This window comes from Xiphophorus couchianus, chromosome 11 (assembly GCF_001444195.1).
Source record: "Xiphophorus couchianus chromosome 11, X_couchianus-1.0, whole genome shotgun sequence".
Lineage (NCBI taxonomy): Eukaryota > Metazoa > Chordata > Actinopteri > Cyprinodontiformes > Poeciliidae > Xiphophorus > Xiphophorus couchianus.
Window position 1 is genome coordinate 4059606 of NC_040238.1, and position 20239 is coordinate 4079844.

A 20239-nucleotide genomic window follows, 5' to 3' on the forward strand; every position below is an offset into this window, starting at 1 on the left:
TGCACCTTCTGGGCCATATCAATGTAAATGTGAAAGGGATAATAAGCAGTGTTGTAAGCAAGGTACACTAATGCAATAATCGAAAAAATCACAGCAGCATTACAAAACAATTGGTACAAAAATAAGAAACCATATAGCAAGCTACTTCAAAGTGAGGATCAAAAGTTTCTTAGTTGGTTTTTTGCATGTTTGACTAATAAAAATGTTATGTGGGTGTGCAGCTAAATCAGAGTCTGACATGCTACTGACAGAAAAGTCATCAGAAAATGACATTTTAATGGTTCCTTTCTTCTATAATTGCCCTTATTTCCACATGAATAGAGCATGTGGTGACTCAGACTCTGCATGTTTTTAAAAATATCATCCTCATGCTCCGCCTGCTGATGCACTGTGACACAACTCTTAATGTGCTGCATTTCTGGAAGAAAAAAAGCATATAAATCATATTTTGTTTCAAGAGCCAGAGCCTGGAGTGCAGTTCCTGTTGGTCACACCAGCAGTGCAGGCTGAAGGCCTATAAAGAAAATAGAGCTTTCAGCTATGAAATGACTCTTCCTAATGATGGGAATTGTTGTTTGTAGACTCTTCCCTATCCTTATCTTTGTTCTCTTTTTTTGCTTTTTGTTCAGCTTATTTGAAAAAAAAATGACAAGATGAAATTTTTTAACATATATTTAGATTTTTGGTTTTTCTGTTTGGCTAATCCAAACAGAAAAAGGCAGCGACCAAAGCAGACCTCTCCCATCTTAAAACAACTCAAGCCTTTGGATCCTCAGAATATCATTACGTTCAGCAGGAGCCCAGCAATGAACCTTTTATTTTAATCAGGTGTTTTGAGGTAGGGAAAAAAACTGAAACATGTAAGACACCGGCCTCTGAGAACTGACTTTTGACACGGTTGCCTTTCCACATTTGCATTGGGCAGGTAATTTATGCATAAGCAGGAGGTGGTGTGCAGGAGGAACTGCCTCCTGCTCGTGAGGAGGCACACTGTCTCCTCATGGGGCCTGATTGAAACGCGTGTTGAGAACATAACAGGTGAAGCATTTCTGGTCAGGGTAAATGATGAATAAAAAAAATAAAATAAAATAAAAAGCTAAAATATTCAGATTAGAAATGTTATTTCAAACAGTCTTAAATATGTATTGAGTTTTAACGCTGGTTAATTGGATAGTTTGGTAGTTGTTCTAAAAGGTACTGTGGAAACCAGAAGTTTACATGCACTGCATAAAAAACACATAGTTTTTCTCACTGTCTGGAGTCAAATCAGGCCAACCTTCTCTTGTTTTACGTCCGTTAGAATCACCTAAATTATTTATGCTTGCTAAATGGCACAATGATGAGAGAAATAATCGAGACAGTTTCTTCACCCTGCTCAGCGGGACGAGTTTCATATGAGAAACTCATATGAGAAGAGAAAATATGAGAAGTTTGATCTGATTCAATTTCAAACAGTGGCAAAAATGTGTTATTTTTTCAGTGTAAGTAAACTTCTAGTTTTAACTGTACATGTTACAGATGAAGTATGGTTTTTTTTTCAGTAATCAGTGGGTCACTGTCTTCTAACTCTATTTTACAATGGAATAACGATTATTATGTGGGGAAAAGCCCCACAATACAAGCATAAAAATAGCTTAAAGATTGATAAAATACTCTTTGCACAATTTCTGATATTGAAGTTGTTTCAGAACAACTTCTCTCAAACTAGTCATTAGATTCAGCCTATGGGTAAAAACTAATCTGGATTTATTCTATATGAAGAAGATGAGAGAGTTATATAATGCAGATAGGATATTAGCTGCTTGTAACCCTTTAACAGTGGGTCAGAGTAAATGGTGTTCAAACTCCCAATACTTAAGGCCTGATGTCTTCAAACTTTTTGATGTGTCTCTGATCAAACATAGCTGAATTAATAGGCTAAATTACATTGACCATATGTCATCAGTTTCTATAGAGGCCTGCTGTTATTTGATTAAGATGTGCTACTTCAACAAAACTTATTAAAGTTGCGGGACACTGGCCCAGACGGACTGGAGTTTAAATCCTCCACTTTAAAGAAATCTCAGTTTAAAAACCTTGACCTATCACTCTAATTAATAAATAATTATAATAAATGTTGTTTAGTCTTATTGATAATTCATCAAACTTTTGCTTAGTCCAGGTAGAGGACTTGTGGGCAGGAAATGACTGAATTCATACCCAGATATTACTTCACAATTTCTTCTTTCATATTTTTTTTTAGATTGGTATGACCAAATGATCTTAGCTACTTTAAACTTCTCATAACGTTTCAGGTTAGTCTTTAGCTCTTGTCTGTTTATTTGTACATCGACGTGAATGGCATCTCATCCGTGGCCATGTATAAACTTATAGACACAGATCACATTGTGAGTAACAACATTGTGTAAAGTCTATGGTGTGAGGAAAAGATTCTCAATCTTTCTTTTACTCTTATTTCACTTTTGAAACAGTCATTATGGATAAAATGTAACCCTGGAGCTCAGTGGCCTCAAGTTAAGATGGCAATGTAATTCCAGCTTTTCTGCCACTGAGCTCACACAAATAATGGCCTCCACAAAACAGCAGACCTGATGTGTGATAGTTACAGTCTCATCAGTGCTTCATTCTCCGGGTCTTTGGTCAGAAAGATCAAGCTTGTAATCAATTTTATGGGGTCAAGATTCTCAGTGATGATAAGAGAAGTCAAAACATGACGACCAAGATGTGTGGGTTGAACCAATGATGCAATTCTGGCCAAATGTTTGTTACTCTACTCAACAGTAGTTTTATGACTGCCATATTTATTACGTACTTTTAATGACTTAATTGAACCATTCTTGAAGGATAGATTATACAATATACAACTAGAGAAATTATGATTCAAAAGAGAAACGTTCAAATGAAACAGAGAGTGGGTCATTGTGACGCTTGTCATTGGATCACAATAAGAAGTTCATTTGGAGGAGTCGGCTCTCTGATTGATTTAGGCAGGTCTGTGAAGACACTGTTACAACCAAACTCAACCAAAGATAAAAGCATGAATAAGTTTCACTAGGTTTGCTGCAACATTAGTCATTTAATCCTGAAAATGTTCTTAATGTGATAGAAGGCCGACTTTGTACTTGTCATTGTGACCAGAAATCTTTAATTATTTCAAATTGTAGCCCCCTACTCTTTGTTTTTAATCAATGATATTTTTTTGATTAATAATTCCACCATAAAAAAAGAACAACTCAAATGCATCAAGTCAATAATTGTGGAGTAGCTGAACTTATGACCAGAATTGTGTAATTTTTTGTAGGCATAACTTTCCCTTGAATCATGTTCGGAGTGATGTTCTGTTTTTTCTGGACATTTTCCTCAGCAAATTCCTCATTTTACCACTGTAGTCTTGTCCCATTACATCTGCATGTAAGACCCTATAGTGGCAGCCATGGCTGGAGCAAAGGTGAGGTTATAAGGGTGAGCACATCACTGAGTGCACCTTAGATAAGGTGCACTGAGACTGAAATTAGGACCAAACTGAACTCTGGATTACCTCTAATTCCAAGGCTCATCTTCATGTGAAAAACCATCAAAGCCTTTTTGCAAATAATGACCATAGAAAAGTGGCAGAAATCTATTTCTGAAAACAAAAAATAAAAATAAATGATTGTGAAATGTGTATGTTTCTACATGCTCACATGGTGGTTTGGGATTCTCCTGGGACTGATAATATGCCGAAATGACGAGTAAACATCATTAGTTCACATTCTGTTTCTGCCTCTAATTGAAGTGTATTATCAGAAGAACACATGTTCCGTCAGCTCTTTTCATCTCAGGGTAAAACACAGTCATGATTAGACATCACAGGGCTGCATTACCTCGACATGATGCCCACATTAATACTGAGACTCTGATCATTAGGTGCCTGCAGGATTTAATGATGCTCTGAGTTTGCTGTGGTCTGTCTCCCACTTTCAGGTTGTTTGCTTCTTTGTACCAGGGTAGTAACAAAAAAAAAAGTATATTGGAGTCTTTGACTTTACAACTGATGGTTGAGAAGATTTTGAAAATATGTGACATTGTATATGTTTATGGTATAAAAGGGCAACATGGTACAAATACTATGGAAAGAAAGAGCTTTGATCAGAAGGTACAAAAACTGAACATTTTAACCTAATTGCAAAACACTATTATGTCTCACAGAAAAGTATCACTACATTACAATGAAGGCTTTGGTGTTGTGCTATCGAAGGTGTGCAGTTTATTTTTAGAGATTTTTTTAAGAGGTTGATTTTATCAAATACACAATCATAATATTGTTTTAGTAAATGTAGTCATAATAGTAAAATATGGCAATGTCTGCATCATCCTGTGAGAAAACTGTCATGGTGAGGTCTAATTTTCTTAACCACATGCAGAACAGAGATCAGCAAAATATAGTTTATTAATGTAAACACAGATTCGGTGGATAGAACGACGAACTGTCAGGAGAGGGCTTCTGGGGGAGGTCCGCACACTGAGAAGTAGCAGAGGGAATGGTAAGTTCAGGGGTAATCGGAAATGGGAGCTGTGAGAGTAGTAGCCGATCTTACTTGGGAAAATGATGATGACAGTCCTGGAGGCACTCCGGTGGATACCGGGTCTTGGGCTTACAGTAAGTTCGAGTGGCGTCCAGGAGGATCGGAGGAGGCTGCGGCAGAGAGCGGGCCAGTGGTTTCAGTGGTGGAGGACAGACGAGGAGCGGATCCACAATCCGCCGAATAATCCGGAAGAGGCTTTGAGATCCGGCCGAAGGAACGGAAACGGGGCTCGGGCAACCCGTGGGTAGGTGGTGTCTCGAGGTGAGTCAAACCAGGAAGGATTCTTCAAGGAGGCCGCTTGGCGTCACGAAGGAATAGCTGTAGGAGGAAAGACAACGAGAGGGATACTCAGAGGATCTTTCTGGAAAGGCTCGGAGGTAGCTCTCTAGGGGCTTAGAGTACCATATAGGCTAACACTCAAGCGACGAAGTACTGGTAGTCCGCTCCTCTTAAGCTCCATGACTGAAGAGGTGATTAAACACCGGTGCGCTGAACCAAGGCCAGTCCCTCCAGAGAAACCTCCGCCTGTAGACGCCATCTGGTGGATAAGGAATGAAACAGCAGCAAAAAGGAAACCCCCCAAAACCCCGATTCCCAACAAAAACCTTTCCTCAGCAAGGCCATTTATTTAGAGTTTCTCCATTTCTTCACCTACTTTGTGTTGGTCTATCATAAAAAAGTCAACAAGATGTTTTTTATCTTGTGATCATAATGTGGCAAATTGTAAATATAGCTCACGAAAATGTACTTACAATCTTATACTGTATTAGTTGCAGCTTTTATGTTCTATAATAGACCACTATGTTGTTTCAGTTTAAAGATCTGTGAATTGTTAACTGTATTTTCTTTCTTAAAGTAAAGGTCTAACTTTTTAACACTGACTCTGTTGATCTTGTAAACTGAAATGTAAAATGTTTTCAGATATCAGTACAAAAGTACTTCACTACTACAAACTTGTACTGGTGTAACTTTTGTTATAACTTTTGTCATACCTTGTCATTAGCTCAAATATTTGATCCATTTTATTTATTCATTTAAAATGGAACTTTGAACAAATCATCTGGACACTTTTGTGAGTTTATGATTAAAATATTCTACCTACTTGACATTTAAGTATATTTCACAAGGAGTCTAACAAGAGTCCACAGAGCAATAAGTCATGTTTAATTTCTGCTTTTCTCCAGAGCAGTTTCTGTTTCCCTTAACTCAAGTTCAAGTAAAAACTTTCACATCAGCAAGAAAAATATTAGGCATTCATATATTCATAAAACTTAAATAACTTTGCATAACTTACACAGTCAGATAGTTTTAAACTTTTACTTCATATACCAATGTGGTTGTGTTCAAAACACAAATGAGCAACATGGAAAAACTGCCACATATGCAGTTATATTGTAATAAGCTCAAAACACCAAAAGATGGCGCTATGGTGAAACAAAACTGACAGGACTTTGTGAATGCCATCACAGAGACATTAAAAGATCAACACATCACAATAATCAAAAGCAAATTAGTGGTATTTAAATCTGAGATTGGTTCTACCAAGAACTAAGCAGAATTTCACTTAAAGTTATTCTTTTATTCTGTCTATGCATGCTTATAATGTACATAATTGTGAAAAAGCATGAGACTCTTTAAAGACTCCTTTACAATATTGGTGTCAGTAATCAATCTAATTGCAAAAGGTTGCAGAGTGCATGACCTGTGACCCCAGCAATGACAGGAGCAGCAGAAATGTTTAGATTAGGACACAGCATCTCCTCAGCCGCCACCTAGAATGAGAGGCAGCTGGTCAAAAACTTACTTTTGGTCAGCACTGATGTAAATATGCACTTTTGTAAAAAATTAAAATTAAAATCACAAAATTAAGGTGTGGAAAAAAACAACATATCAACATATGGTAAACAATAGAGTTATATGAAGTAATTATTAAAAGCTATTTCACATAATTTATTGCAAACTACATATGAATTGAGGTTAATACAAAAGTTATTAACCTCAATCCAGTCATTTATCAATAGATAATTTCTTGGAGCAATAAAACTAAAGATTAACATTTTGGCAAATACAATGAATGAGAATATCATAAAAAGCATCAAAAACTTTTTTATACTTATATCATGTTATTGCATGTTGGATGTAAACAGCATGCACAATCACTGGAATGTTGTTTACATGGAGATGTATCCAAGGAAAAAAAATTTAAATTAAATAACAGAAAAGTCTGTTACAAAGAAGCAATATGAATGGCCGCAGACTTGAAAAGATTGTTCCCGAACAAATATTGTTCCCGAACAAATATTGTTCCCTAATAACATGTTCTGAATGATGCATCATAGACCATACTATTGAAATAGTACCGTTAAACTAGCCCCTGATTATTGCTGCAATTACTCTTTTATCTGAGCTTCGCTTCTTTTTAACCCATATCCATATTTACATTTTGCCAAAATGTCTGATGTAAAAATTTAAAAAAGTGAATAAACGGACATGAAAGGTTCTCTGACAAATGCTGTGGCAGCATGTGGTTAACTGTGACGCCATTGGGCTGGTCCACTGAGCAAAGCAGCGCTTTCCAGCTGCTCAGAGGGGAGTGGGTGAGCTGGGATAGGCTGGGAGTTTGGTTGGGAAGTCGTAAGCGGATCCAGAAACGGCACAAGAAGGAAAGAAAGAAAAGAGGAGATCCAGGATCCAAAGACCTTCATGCACAAATCGACTGAATGTTGTACAGGAGATCTGACGCAGTAGTTTTGCGGAAAACGGGTTTTGTTACCGCCACAGGTGACGGATTGGAACTGTGTGGATGACAAAGAGAGACTCGAAACAGTTAACTTTTCCAACCGGGTGTGATCGCTAGTAGAAAACTTGGAGTTGGATTTCTGCGTTTTGTGGTAACGGTCAGTGGAAGAGGAGGACATCATGCCGCGGCGCACCGTGCAAGAAGTAACCGTGCAAGATGTCCAGAAGCGAAGGAGTCCCAACAAACACTATGTAAGATCCTTTATTTGGAAGAGCCCAGCGGCAACACGCCGAGATTATTCCGCTGCTCTGCCTCTTTTAAAGTCAGGAAAAGTAACAACAAAGAGTGTCAGATTACAGTTTACCAAGCCAGCCCAAAGAAACAATTAGACATTCCTGGCATTTGTTGCTGTTTTAAACATTAACCTGACTTGTACTGTTGTTAAGTATGATTTAATCCTGAAAACCAAAAGTGGGGATGTAGGAAAACTTTTTATAGCACTCAGATACCAACAACCACTGGAAGAGACAATAGCCCTTGTATGTGAATTATATCCTTTGAAACCACCAAATAACTCACTGAGTATAGCTGAGAAAAATCTCAATGGGTTTTGGTGTTATTGAGGTTCATGTAATTTTTAAGACCTGCTGGTCTTATATAAGTGACTCCCAATATCAGGTATTGACTGTCTATTTGGACATTACTATTGTAAAGCATTGACACTAGACAGATTAACTCACATTTCAACTTTAGCCATTTAGCCAAGTGCCTTGGAAAAGCATTCACACCCTTTGAACTTTTCAACATTTGGACAATGTAAACATGTGGAAGAAGGTGCTCTGGTCATACGAAGTAAGTCGATGTGCAGAGCTATTGGAAATGTATCTGTTTCAAACTGGTGGAAGGTTGTTAAGCACTTTTCACAGTTTAATTTTGTAATAATAAATAGAAAATGATCATTTTCTTCCCACTTCAGAATTATTAGCTGCTTTGTTTTAGTCTATCAGGTAAAATGCCATTGAAAATATTGAAGTTTGAGGTTTGAAAGTTGTAAAAATGTGGGAAAGCTAAAGGGAACTGAAGAGTTTCAAATAGGGAAGGCCCCAAGGTAACACACTAGGCAGTGGCATCTCAAGATTTGTCATGCGTCAAGTCCTTCAATTAACTCTACAATTCGTGCCTTCAGGCATGACAGATAAGGAAGTCACAGGAGTGGTGCTAATGCCGTAACACTGACGGCAATGTCACTGTGGACAATGGTCCTAATCATTATAATCTTTCCAGCATTTATAGCCCATTGCATGAACATGTTCATTTTTTTTGCTTCTGCAATAGATTTATGCAAATAAATATTGTATTTATTTATTTTCTACTTGTTGACTAGCTTAGTGAGGATTAGCATTTTGTTACCATAGATTAATTGTGTAATTTTGCAGAGGAAGGGGCACAATCAAAAATATACAAGCAATTCTTTCTCTCTTCCAAGAAGCCTGATAGTTTGATAGACAGGAATGCCAAAAAAGACAAAGCCCCATTTCTAACTTTTCTGCTTTACTTAAACAAAGAAGCTTCTATTGGTTTTGTGGGAACAGCCCAACGTGGGCAGGCATTTGCCTGCATATGTAAAGTCACTGCAAACCGTATGACACCACGTGACCAGAAGCCCAATCAGAGCCACCATAGCAGGCATTGGTGTTAGTTCAGCGTTCCTGTACACATCCTTCTGTGAATGTTCTGGTTTGCGTCCATGATATACTGTACGTGTGAAAACTTTGGGACAAACTGGCGGTAGACTGCTGTGAGTTGGTGGTGGAGGACGTGGCACTCTTCTGGCCCCGTGTCTTCTCCATCTGTCTGCCTACTTTCCAGTTCAAACCATGTGGTTTTATTGCTTTTTCTGTTCCCCCTGACACTCTAAATCTCATAGAATGCTAACGTGTGCTCATGAGCTCATGTTCATACTTCTGTTGAGTTCATAAAAGTTGATGTTTTCCTTTAGTTTGGTGATTGTATGATAACCAGACTAAAATATATAGCCTAAAAGCCTTAGCTCTCTTATTATAGTGGATAATTGCTTGGTCTCTCTTGCACAGACATAAACTCAGTGTGAAGCTCTGTATAATCAAATAGGTTCCCCTACATGTCTGTTTAGCAATCGCTGACTGCTGCCCTGCAAGAGAGAGCTAGGCCATAGTGGGCCTGGGAGTCAGGCCAGCAGCAGTCAGCCAGACACAGTGAGCCACCAGGGAGTTTCCAATCACCTCCCTCCCCTCTGCTCTTTTTTAATTAGTTGAGAGCATTCCCTAAAACTGCATCTGCTTCCTCCAGACCCTGGTGATTAGCTTAGATGTGTTTGTAATATTTCCATATAATAAAGCTAACATTTTAGTTGTTTACATCATATAGTTATATCTATACTAATTCCCTAGTTTTTGTTTCAAAGATGTTAATCTTTTGGTGTCAAAATAATGATTGTCTGGTAAAGCTAATCTGCTGTGTCTATACAGGATAATGTTTCAGTGTTGGACGAAGCGCCTCAAGCACCATAGGAAGTGAAATAATAGTATATCCTGATGGTAATCACTGATGCTTGATTTTTGTCAGTCAGAGCAGCTTGTCTTTCCTGTTCAGCCCTATAGGAGTCACAACACTACTATATAGTAAAACCATAAAGGTGGGGTTTCACTGAAAAACTTATCTTGGTCCATCGTTTGAAGTAACTTGAAATACTGGGATGTTTTAAGTTCACTATGCAGTAATATAATTCTCCTCCCTCTTTTTCTTTGCAAGGTTTACATCATCAAAGTGTCCTGGAGTGATGGCAGTACAGAAACTATTTACAGGCGCTACAGCAAGTTCTTTGACCTCCAGGTGGGTGTTTAGTGTGTTAGTATGTGCATGTGTAACTACACTGACCTGTATGACTGGATTGAAAATCCTAAAATAAATGTTTGTTGAAAAAGTGTTAAACATGCAAATCCAAATAGACTGCTTTTATTCGAAAAAAAGTTTTATTTTTAATGCAAATTTATATAGCACTGTTCACACACCTCCCAATTAAAAAAGGAACATTAAAATAACAATAACCTCTTTGGAAAAAAAATGCATGAAAAGAAAATTGTGAAAATGTAATATTTTACATCTTCCACTGAGATCAGATAAATAATTCACTAGTCTGAGTTTCTGATCAAAAGCTGCAGCAAGCAGTAATATTTTCAGCCCTTGTTGATAGTAGGAACAGTTTTGGCACATCTTATGGTTTCATGAAATTTGTTCGAAATGCTGACTACCTTAGTTTAGTTCTGGTCTTGGAAAAACTAAGTAAGCAGATCTTTAAAGACTTGTGGAGTAGCTCATACTGAGCCAGTAACTCAGAAACGTGTTTTGGCCCCTGTCCCTTTAGTAGTTTTAGTATGTCGTGGAAAAAATACTATCATTCATATAACATGACTAGCAGATGTGACCTTAATGTAATTTTTCCATCACAAGTACCAAAAACAACATTTTAAGGCCCATCCTTTTACAAAGGATGAGTTATTTACAGCTGCTATGGTTTCCATTTTTGTATAGCTACTATATATTAGCACTCTCTTTGTTCCACTAGTGTTGGCTCATGGTAAAAAGGCAGACTTATACAGAATATTTTATCAATATATGGACTTCAGACTGAGGGCTACACAATGTCACCTTTGCAATATCATCTACAGATTAATAACATTGATAGGACAGATGTAGTTTTCTCTACATACCAAAAGGACATTCAGCTTGCTGGGTGGGGTGTCTCTGCCCACCTGTGACCCAGATGATGGTGCCCAAGATGTTAGATGTCACAGAAAGTGCTAAAAGCTATATCACTCCAATGGTCCAGTATCATGCATTCTTTTACTGTAGTATTTACTGAAGGCAATTTTAAAGAAGCTCTTTTTGGAGAGAATAGACAACCGTGCGGAGTAGAGGAACCTGTCTTGCATCCCAGAGCCCTGATCGCAGCTTCATAGGGACGTTTGGGCTTCTAGTCCAACATCAGTATCTGTTGTCCTGGATTAATGGTTAAATATTCCTATAAACACACATATTGATGTTTTAGACTTTTTTTTCCAGAAGAGCTGAAGCTGTTGTAAGTGCACTGTCATATGCATTAATAATGGAATCTCATTAAAGTCAATATATTTATAATGGAAAATGACCCACTACACTTGGCAACATTTGACCTTCTGTATCATAGAAGCAGCGTCTGCATTACTCCATCCACATAACACTGGTAATTAAACTGTGTGAGGACTCTGAAAATGTCCCATTGAAGTTAACAGAAGACACTGATGAATGGAACAACCGCACTGATGACCACAGAAATGTCTGAAGTCATTCAAACATCATACTATTGCCAGTGTGTCTCTTGCACAAGGAGGAAATCTCATTAGTGTCATAGTTTCCTTTCTTCTTTTGAAGGTTATGGATCTTTGGGTGCTGGCTGCATCAAAGCTTTGAGAGCACTGACTACAAGATACCCAGCAAAGAACTTTTAATGAGCATACAGTCAATTTAAGCAAAGTGCACGGTGAACCCTAACTGAATTCAATTCTTATAATTTCATTAAAATAGTTAAAGCATGAGGAGTGAAATAAAGTCATGTAATGCATCATCAAAGCTTCCCCGAAGCAGCTAATGCAATGTTAAGCAAAAGACGGTATTTCATTACTAATAGCATTCAATTGAGCCTGGAAATGTGCGATCACCTTTCTGTCTGTGAGATGTAGTAATATTGTCCTTTTAGTTATAAACAAGCTAACAGTGATATTAACTTAGTGAACAGAAGCAGGATGAAAATAATGATTTATTACTTGTATTTCTCTGGGTGATAAACAGCACAAATAATCATTTCACATTTGCTTCTCAAAGTATTAGACTCTCTGGTTATGATAATTATAACTGATTTAGAGTTAGTTCCGGTTTAAAGTGAGGTAGTATAAAGTTATTGGTAACATTTTCCCTAACTGAAAGAGAAAGATGTCATATCACTGTAAGCTTGTTAAACAAACACCTACATTGAACTTACCCTTTAATTGGACAGGGTGTTTTTACAAGCAGAATTTTTTCCAAACAGTGAACTCTGTTTTGCTTGAAATGTGAGAAAGAGCATGACTGCATTATTTCAGCCAGCAGACCATCAGTGCTCAGCAACATGTGGGGAAGGGGTAACACTGCACAACCCTTTTCAAATAGGAGATAATCCGGCACTGTCTTTAGCATGATCTCTGCCATCTCATTCAATTGACTTTAAACAGTTTGCTACTTTTTAAAACTGTAAAATAACATCATAATGGTAACCAGCCCTGCTGAAGTGTGATACTTTTTACTTTTACTTCCTGCTTTACATTTCTCCTAATCCAAATATCTTTGAAGACCTTTCTCTCCAAAGGCTCAGTATTTGATTATATAACTTTTACAACATTGGAGAAAGTCAGGCAATACAAATTCTGTCCAAATGACCTGCTATAATCGCATCGATAAGTCCTACATCACTGTATTGCCAAATGAGGAAAAATCAAGTTCACTTTAATGAAAATCAGACCACTCTTACTTGATATAAATACCAAGCTTGGAAACTGTTTTTTTAAAATTATCAACTGAAAACACATTCAGTCCTTTAGATATCTGTTGGTGCAGTCATGACACACCATACAATACAGTCTGCAACTCCAGTCCTTGAGTGCCACTGTCCTCCAACACCAAACGAATGGTTAACAACCAGGCATCACTTCAAATCTTGATGATATGCCAGGGAGGTAATAAAACCTTTGGATTGTAGTTTGTTGGAGCAGGGATGCATCCAAAAGTTGAATTACAGTGGAACTCAAGGACTGGATTTACAGACCTCTGTGATAGTTTAAAATATTATTTATTTGTTTTGGTTGGTAGCTGTTGAAGCTAATATAAAGCAAAAATGTAATCTCATCAGGGAAGCTGCACTCGTTAACTCGGTCCTCATTTTTATTTACAAGATTACTTTTTAATAGCATAATGCATTTATTTCTTCATCATGTTTCCAGTTATGATTAATATGCCACTACCACTGTCAGAGAATGTGATGATCATGTCTGACTTATTTTCAGTTGGGACTTTCCCATGTGACCTCACCTCCTCCCTGCTATTCTGCTTCCTGTTGTGTTGGCAAGTCTGTGGTTGGGCAGAGTACTCTTTCAAATCAGCTGAGCTGACGTGGACTGACAAAAATACATCACCTTATTAGTTTTGAAATAGTATTCCAGAATTTATGTGAAGTAAAGTAAATTTATTAGTCGGATGCTTTACAGTGTTCACTATGAAGCAGACAAAGACAGAAGGTTGATAACTTCTGACATCAGTCCAGGTGTCTGGCCAACATGGTGATGAAAGGATGACAAATTTAACTCTTCCTGTTAATTGCCACATCATCATTTCCATCCATTTTATATGATTCAGCTTGAGGTTCTCATAACAAAGACAAGATGGGGCGGAGACTGGATGTGTCACTGAATGCATGCAGTCAACTCAGCTGGAACAAACAGCTAATGCTTAAGATAAACCACAACAAAGCATTTTTGTTTTTTATTATTTTTAATAATATGTGTGCTAGTGAGACCACTGACACACTTAACTTGATTTTTGTGGCTAGAAGTTAATATTAACAGGAAGAGCTTTGGGCCTTTTCATATTTTATTCTGTTATAACTATAAACTTCAATGAATTTATGTAGTAGACTAATGCAAAGTAGCAAATAATTGTGAAGTGGTATTCCAAAGTGCCTTAACAGAAGGTTGGTGTACTTTTGTTTTTTGAAGAGTTTTACCTCTCATTGAAAAAGCTTCTTCAGGTTCTCGGAACTGAAGAGGCTTTTGTGATCAGGTGTCAAAATGTCTCTACTTAAATCACTGACTGTCATGTACTGAATGACTAAAATCTATAAGAATGAATTTGGATTTAACTTTCTTTACTCTGATAACGAAATAAAATCCAGCCCAACCCACTGCCTTTTGAACTGATCTAATTAGGAAAAAGTCCAACTGTGTCTATTGTATTCTTGGTATGAATTCAGTTGTGTTGCTGTGAAGGCCTCAGAGGATTACAAGAAAACATTGGTGAACAAACTTCACGGAGCCTCACGAAGACAGAGAAACACAACTGACAGATCAGGAATAAAGTTATGGAGAAAACGTGATTATAGAATATTTCCTGATTTTGGACACATTACTGTGTACTGTTCAGTTTTTTAACTGAAAATGTAAAAAATATGGAATTTCTTCAAACCCACTGGGACACGACTATCCACTGGACAGAGAGCACTAGTCAGAGAAGCAGCTAAAAGATCCATCGAATTTACTGCTCAGGCGGGAGAATGTTTTAATGCAACTATTAGTTGTGCACTCTGTTACAACTGGCTCAAGGTCATAACAATACACTCCACAAAATTGTCCTTTGTGGAGGAGTGGTGGTAGTGAATGTTGAAATAAAGTCAGTAGAGGTCTTATTTGGAAGTTGCCTCAAGCTACGTAGGAAACAAACATGGGAACAAGCTGTTCTGGTCAGATGAGACAAAATACTGCCTTACAGGGTTTCCCCCAGTGTATTACAAGCCTGGTGAGCTGCCAGGCTTTACTTGTCCCTCCGCCAGGCTAAGCTTTGCTTGTTTTCATTTTATCTAGCAGGACTTGTTAAAAACCAGTAACCACAAACTGCATGCGTCTTTGCTGCGCTCCGCTGCGTACTTCACACAGACTGATTTATAAACGATGCGTTGAACAGAGTGCAAAGCCGGGGAATGCACCAATCACACCAACTGCCTGTCTGTGCGTTGGCCGCCTCACCCTGTTGCAGACACCGTTGTCACGCTCGTCTCATGGTCATGCAGAACATAGTTGTTTTGACACGAAACGATGCCTCAAACTGTGCTATGTCAAATTCCTGCTCCACCTCTGCTACACTCTAGTCAGGCAGATTTCAGCACGTGGTTGCAGAGTGAACAAATGTTAGAGGGCCAGCCGGTGTTGACAATGATTGGAAAAACTGGTCTCATAAAGTCAGAGCCACCAAAACAAACAGAGTCTGTGGCGCTTATTACAAACTCAACAGTCACGAACGGAAAATCTTGGTCCCTTCTGGTCCCTTGTAAATTAAATCTTCCTGATTGCCTCTGGATTCCAGCAGAGATGTGAACCGGCTGTAGCTCATCATTTACATTTCCTGTCAACACACTGGGCTGCTGGTGAAACACCTTGCAGGTTTTCTGCAGGAAACCCTGTTTCATGCAAAACAAAGTGGTGAAGGCATCGTCCTCAGATGATTCTTTTCTTCAGCAGGGACAGAGAAGCTGATCAGACTTAATGGGAAGCTGCAGTAGAGATGAGACTAAGGCAAAGGTTATTTTTTTAGCAGGACAACCACCTCAAACATAGCTAGAGCTACAGTAGAATGGTTTACATCAAACCGTCTTCTTGTTACAGTTACCCAAAATTCAGAAATGTATATTTAAAAGACAGTTAAGCCAATTGACAGTCTGAGTTATTATGCAAATGAAAACTGGAAGAGATTGTAGATGTGAAGCTTTTCTTCATCCCCTCATTCAACAGTCTTGCACAACCTTTATTATGCATCTGCCTAAATGCTGATGTAGTGAAAACAGATACAGACTTGACTAAATTGAGTCCTTTTAAGTGTAAGTTTCTTTCTGAATAAGCAGAAATAAAACCAGTTTAGAAGTTTCCAGGATCCTCTATCTATCATCGTAAGTTAAAACTATAAATACTTCCCTGACCACATGTTGTCTTTCTGAGTTGCTGACATATGTTTTGTTATGGTGATTATTTTGGGTTTTGTTTCCTCATATAGGACCAGTAAATGATGATGAATTAAGAGCCACATGAAGTAATTCAAATTTCCTTTTAATTGTAGATACAAAAATCAGAGGTCATTATTATCAAAGTTAGGAGACTTGTGGTTCTTTTACATAATTTGCAGTTAATATCCTTCTATTTTTAGGTAAGTGTAATTACACCATCAGAGGGATTATACCAATAAATAAGCAAGCAGAAAAGCGTATCCAGCAGTGTAATTTGAAAATGTAATTTGTTTAGTCCAGAATAACTTATTGTGTATATGACACTCATGTTTTGAATCTGGCCTCAAAAAGCAAGTCTCATGTCTCAAGTCTCAAGTCTCACTGCTGTAATAGGACCAACAAGTCATCCATGGTGCTTTTAGCAGCTGAAGGCGTTCCCATGGAGCATGAATATTTGATGTTGCACGCTTGGCGTAAATGACATTTTGTAGAGATGTTTCTCTCTGACTCCAAATGTTTTTTTTTCTTTTCCTTTGACTGGCTCTGATTACAGAGTAGATACAAGGTTCAGGGGAGACACTGAGGCTGGAGTGTGTTTGCACTCCCAGCTAAACACATGGGAACAATTACTCTGTGTGGGGCATTGGATCTTCTTTGTCTCTGTCTGGCTGGCTGCCTTTGTTTTTATGGTGGCATTCCTTTTTTTTTTTACCCCTCCAGGGGGTCTTTTGTGGGTTCTAGTGTCCTTTATATGACAGTGGGCTGACAGGAAACAGGGAAGGAGAGGGGGGAAGACATGCGGCAAATGTCGTTGGGTCCGGGAGTCGAACCCGCGACGGCCGCGTCGAGGACTCAAGGCCTCCAAATACGGGTCGCGCTAACCCCTACGCCACGCCCCATGGTGGCATTCCTAAGGTGGTGCTGTGTCACTGACTAAGTGTCTGACTCTTAAGCGGTTTGATGTTTTTCGAGCCAAACATTTTTCCCTCCATACTTTGTCGACATCTTTCTTTTTTCTGACACTATTTTGGTTTTCCAATGCTCTCCATTTATGATGATTAGCCTTAATGTATTTTAATGTTAATAATAACATGCCAGCTTAAGTTAAATACACAGATAAGTTTAATTAGCTCTACTAATACTATTTTAAAAAAGACATATTTTTTGTATACTTCTCGATAAATAAATAAATGAAAACTGTTTGTTCTGATTACACACATTTTAGGGTTAGGGAAATAACGGCTTCCAGTGGTCTTGATTTGAGATGAGATGACCTTAAGTTTATTTCATAGAGGCTGTGGTTTAGTATTGTAATTCTGTTTTTGTTGTAGATATTTAGTAAAATTGGTCTGTAGGATGGAAATCTCAGTTTATCTGGAGTTCTGCCCCGACTTTATCAGCAGCGTCTCATTAGAGACCACATGCTGTAGGATGGATGTTTGTACAGTGTAAACCTGTTCAAAGCTGATTGTTGCATATCTTTGTTGCACCTAAAAGCAAAAAGCAAAAAAAACAAACTTTTCAGATCTGAGATTTTACTACATTGTTTCTGTCCTCTATTGTTCCAGCCTTAAATTATCCAAGGAATCATATTGAGATTAAAACTTGTCTTTCAGTAATGACCTGGCCAATCAGTCACAGTTTCATTTAAGTTTTATTTGTGCTTTAGAGCTTCATCCAGACTGTATAACAGATGCATATATTCTATATCTGCCGAATATGATTCAAAACTGAGTACAAAAAACTAAACTAAAGGTACGTAGTTAACTGAGTTTGACAATATCCTCCGTCATTGAAGGGTGTAGAATATAGTTTACTCAATTGCTTTTGTAGTTTTTAGGAAACAGTTTCTAAATAAACTTTCATTATGAACTATTATTAGAAAAACTTTCTTTCTGTATGTAAATAATAATTTGTTTAGCTGAAAAGTGCTTCCTCCTGTGTTTTGGAAATATTTTTATATCTGTGGCTATAAAACCTCTTAAATGATCCAATTTGATGAGACTGTATTGTTATGTCAGAGTCTCTGTTAGAAATCATATCAGGATTCAACATGTACTTCAGTTGTCTGGGCCAAAATAACTATGCTTTTGTTTGTTTTTGAAACTTTGGCTTCATCAAGGTTGCATGCAGATATATTTTATGATAGGCTTTAATTGCTGAATTACAGTTTTTTAAGAAATAGAAGAATTAAGAAAAAGAGAAGAGATTTAGAGCAACAAAGAATCACAGCTCATTGGGTTTTTTTCTGAGAAATGATGGAAACAGATATATTCCATTATGTCAGTGGTTCCTGGCTGCTAACAGCACTCAGCTACAGCAACATATGAAGCTCAGAGGGGAAAGAAACATACCATCTGTTCAGTACATTCCTAATCATTGTCAGATCTGCCCCTATTGGCTAAATTCCCTGTAGGAAGTGCTGATTTATAAAAAATCACTTCCTCACCACCTGCAGCTCCCCTGTTTATTCAGCCTATATGTGTATGTGTGAAAGTAAACACTATATGTGCCAATAACGTTCTAATCATTTTGGGGATTTCAGATGGAATTGCTGGATAAATTCCCTGTGGAGGGAGGCCAGAAGGACCCAAAGCGCAGAATCATTCCATTCTTACCAGGTGAGACTCTAATAAACGTCAATCTACTTTAAATTTTCACCATTTTATACATAAAATGAAACACATGAATTTGTCTTCTCTGCACAGTTGTCTTTCATCCTTCTTTGATAACTCCATGAGAAATGCAAACATAAATTGCATAACAGTGACTCACTGACAACCTTTAAAGAAAGAATACATAAAGCACACATAAATGTCAGTATAATCCGGAGTAGTTGACAATACTTAGTCCTAAAACTGTCTGAAAGGAATCATAATGCCTTTCCTTTTTAACAATACAAGAAACTGCTGTGTTTTCTGTGTACATGGCCAACTTTTTAAATCCTTCTGAAAGTAATACTTCAAGAGAGGGGAAGAGGCCTTATCCATGAGCTCCACCCACATATCCCCCACCACGCAGGCAGGGTTGGGTGGTGGGGTGGCGGGATACTTTTTATGTCCATGCAGGTCTGGAAGTCATTGATAGAAGTTGTACTAAGACAGCAGAAATGTAATGTTTGCATGAGGAAAAAATAGAAGAAAAAAAAAAAACAGATTTTCATTCTATGGTTGTCATAAAACAGTCTCTCCTGGATTAAGCTGCCATCTTTTTCTCTTGATCTTCAGATTGAAATTGGAGATTTTCTCTGGAATTCCTGCCTGCTTCCTCCCATCCCTCCTTGTTTTCTCTCCTTTATTTCACTGACTTCTATACATTCTTATTTCTTCAGCTCTTTTCTCTTTCTAAAGAAGCACAGATAACTCTTGTAGAACTGTTGATGGAAGGTTAAGGAGTAATCTGAATTAAGTACACTAAAAACTGGCAGGACAAAATAGTAAAAAAACCTAGCGTTATGCTAAGTGGAGATTCTGAAGAATGTCCCCTGTAATCCTAGATCACATCACACTTTTCTCTCTATGGGGTTCCACGCTAGCATTTGTCTGAACTGCTGATATTTCCTCACAGCTTGGAAAGTTATTTCCTACATAGCCTGCATGGAGCGAGGTCAGCATTACTAAGCACTGATGTGGTTTTTCCTCTTGATTAAGTTTGTTAAAGTCCTGAAGATGTTTGCACTCTTTTGTTATCTCCACATCAGGAAGGAATAAGGAATAAGGTTTTCCTACTACTTTTCCTGAAAAGTAGTAGGAAGTTTTTTTCGTTGTAATAACCAACAGCTGTTTGTTCGTTATTTTACAAATGAACAAACAGAAATTCCCATCAGGATGATTAAAACTTGAATATTTGAATATATTTTTAGATGTGCTCCAGTCTATGATTTTGGGGTTCAGATCTGATCCCAACGGCCATCAGAACAAAACTTTATCGAAAAATAATATCTGCTTTTATCTCTTTCTCTTCACTTTGCAGAGACAATGTCACAATGTGACATTCTCTCACTAATTTGAGAGAAGTGGCACCAAAGTTCAATATCTTATTGAACATGATGGTCAGTTTTTTAGTAATTTTTATGAATTAGCACCATTAGTAAAATTAGTATTGCAAGGAGCAATATTA

The 20239-nt window shown here is 37.7% G+C and overlaps 1 protein-coding gene and 1 long non-coding RNA gene across 5 annotated transcripts in view; one reads left to right on the plus strand and one right to left on the minus strand.

Moving 5' to 3' along the window:
- Positions 1–4411: 4411 nt before the first annotated feature.
- On the minus strand, positions 4412–5167 carry LOC114153366 (uncharacterized). Its single transcript, XR_003597314.1, has 3 exons — positions 4968–5167; positions 4578–4883; positions 4412–4501 (listed from the first exon to the last, which is right to left on the minus strand). It is a non-coding gene; the product is annotated as an uncharacterized LOC114153366 (long non-coding RNA).
- Positions 5168–7143: 1976 nt separating this feature from the next.
- The window catches only part of sh3pxd2b (SH3 and PX domains 2B), a 36276-nt gene continuing 23180 nt past the window's right edge, over positions 7144–20239 (plus strand). For 3 of the 4 annotated variants that reach the window (XM_028032232.1, XM_028032234.1, XM_028032233.1), the window contains exons 1-3: positions 7144–7556; positions 10096–10176; positions 18666–18741. In XM_028032232.1, the coding sequence (XP_027888033.1) occupies positions 7485–7556; positions 10096–10176; positions 18666–18741 (229 nt within the window). In that variant the 5' untranslated portion in view covers positions 7144–7484. The remainder of the gene's footprint in view (positions 7557–10095; positions 10177–18665; positions 18742–20239) is intronic. The other variant, XM_028032235.1, reaches the window with a different exon arrangement.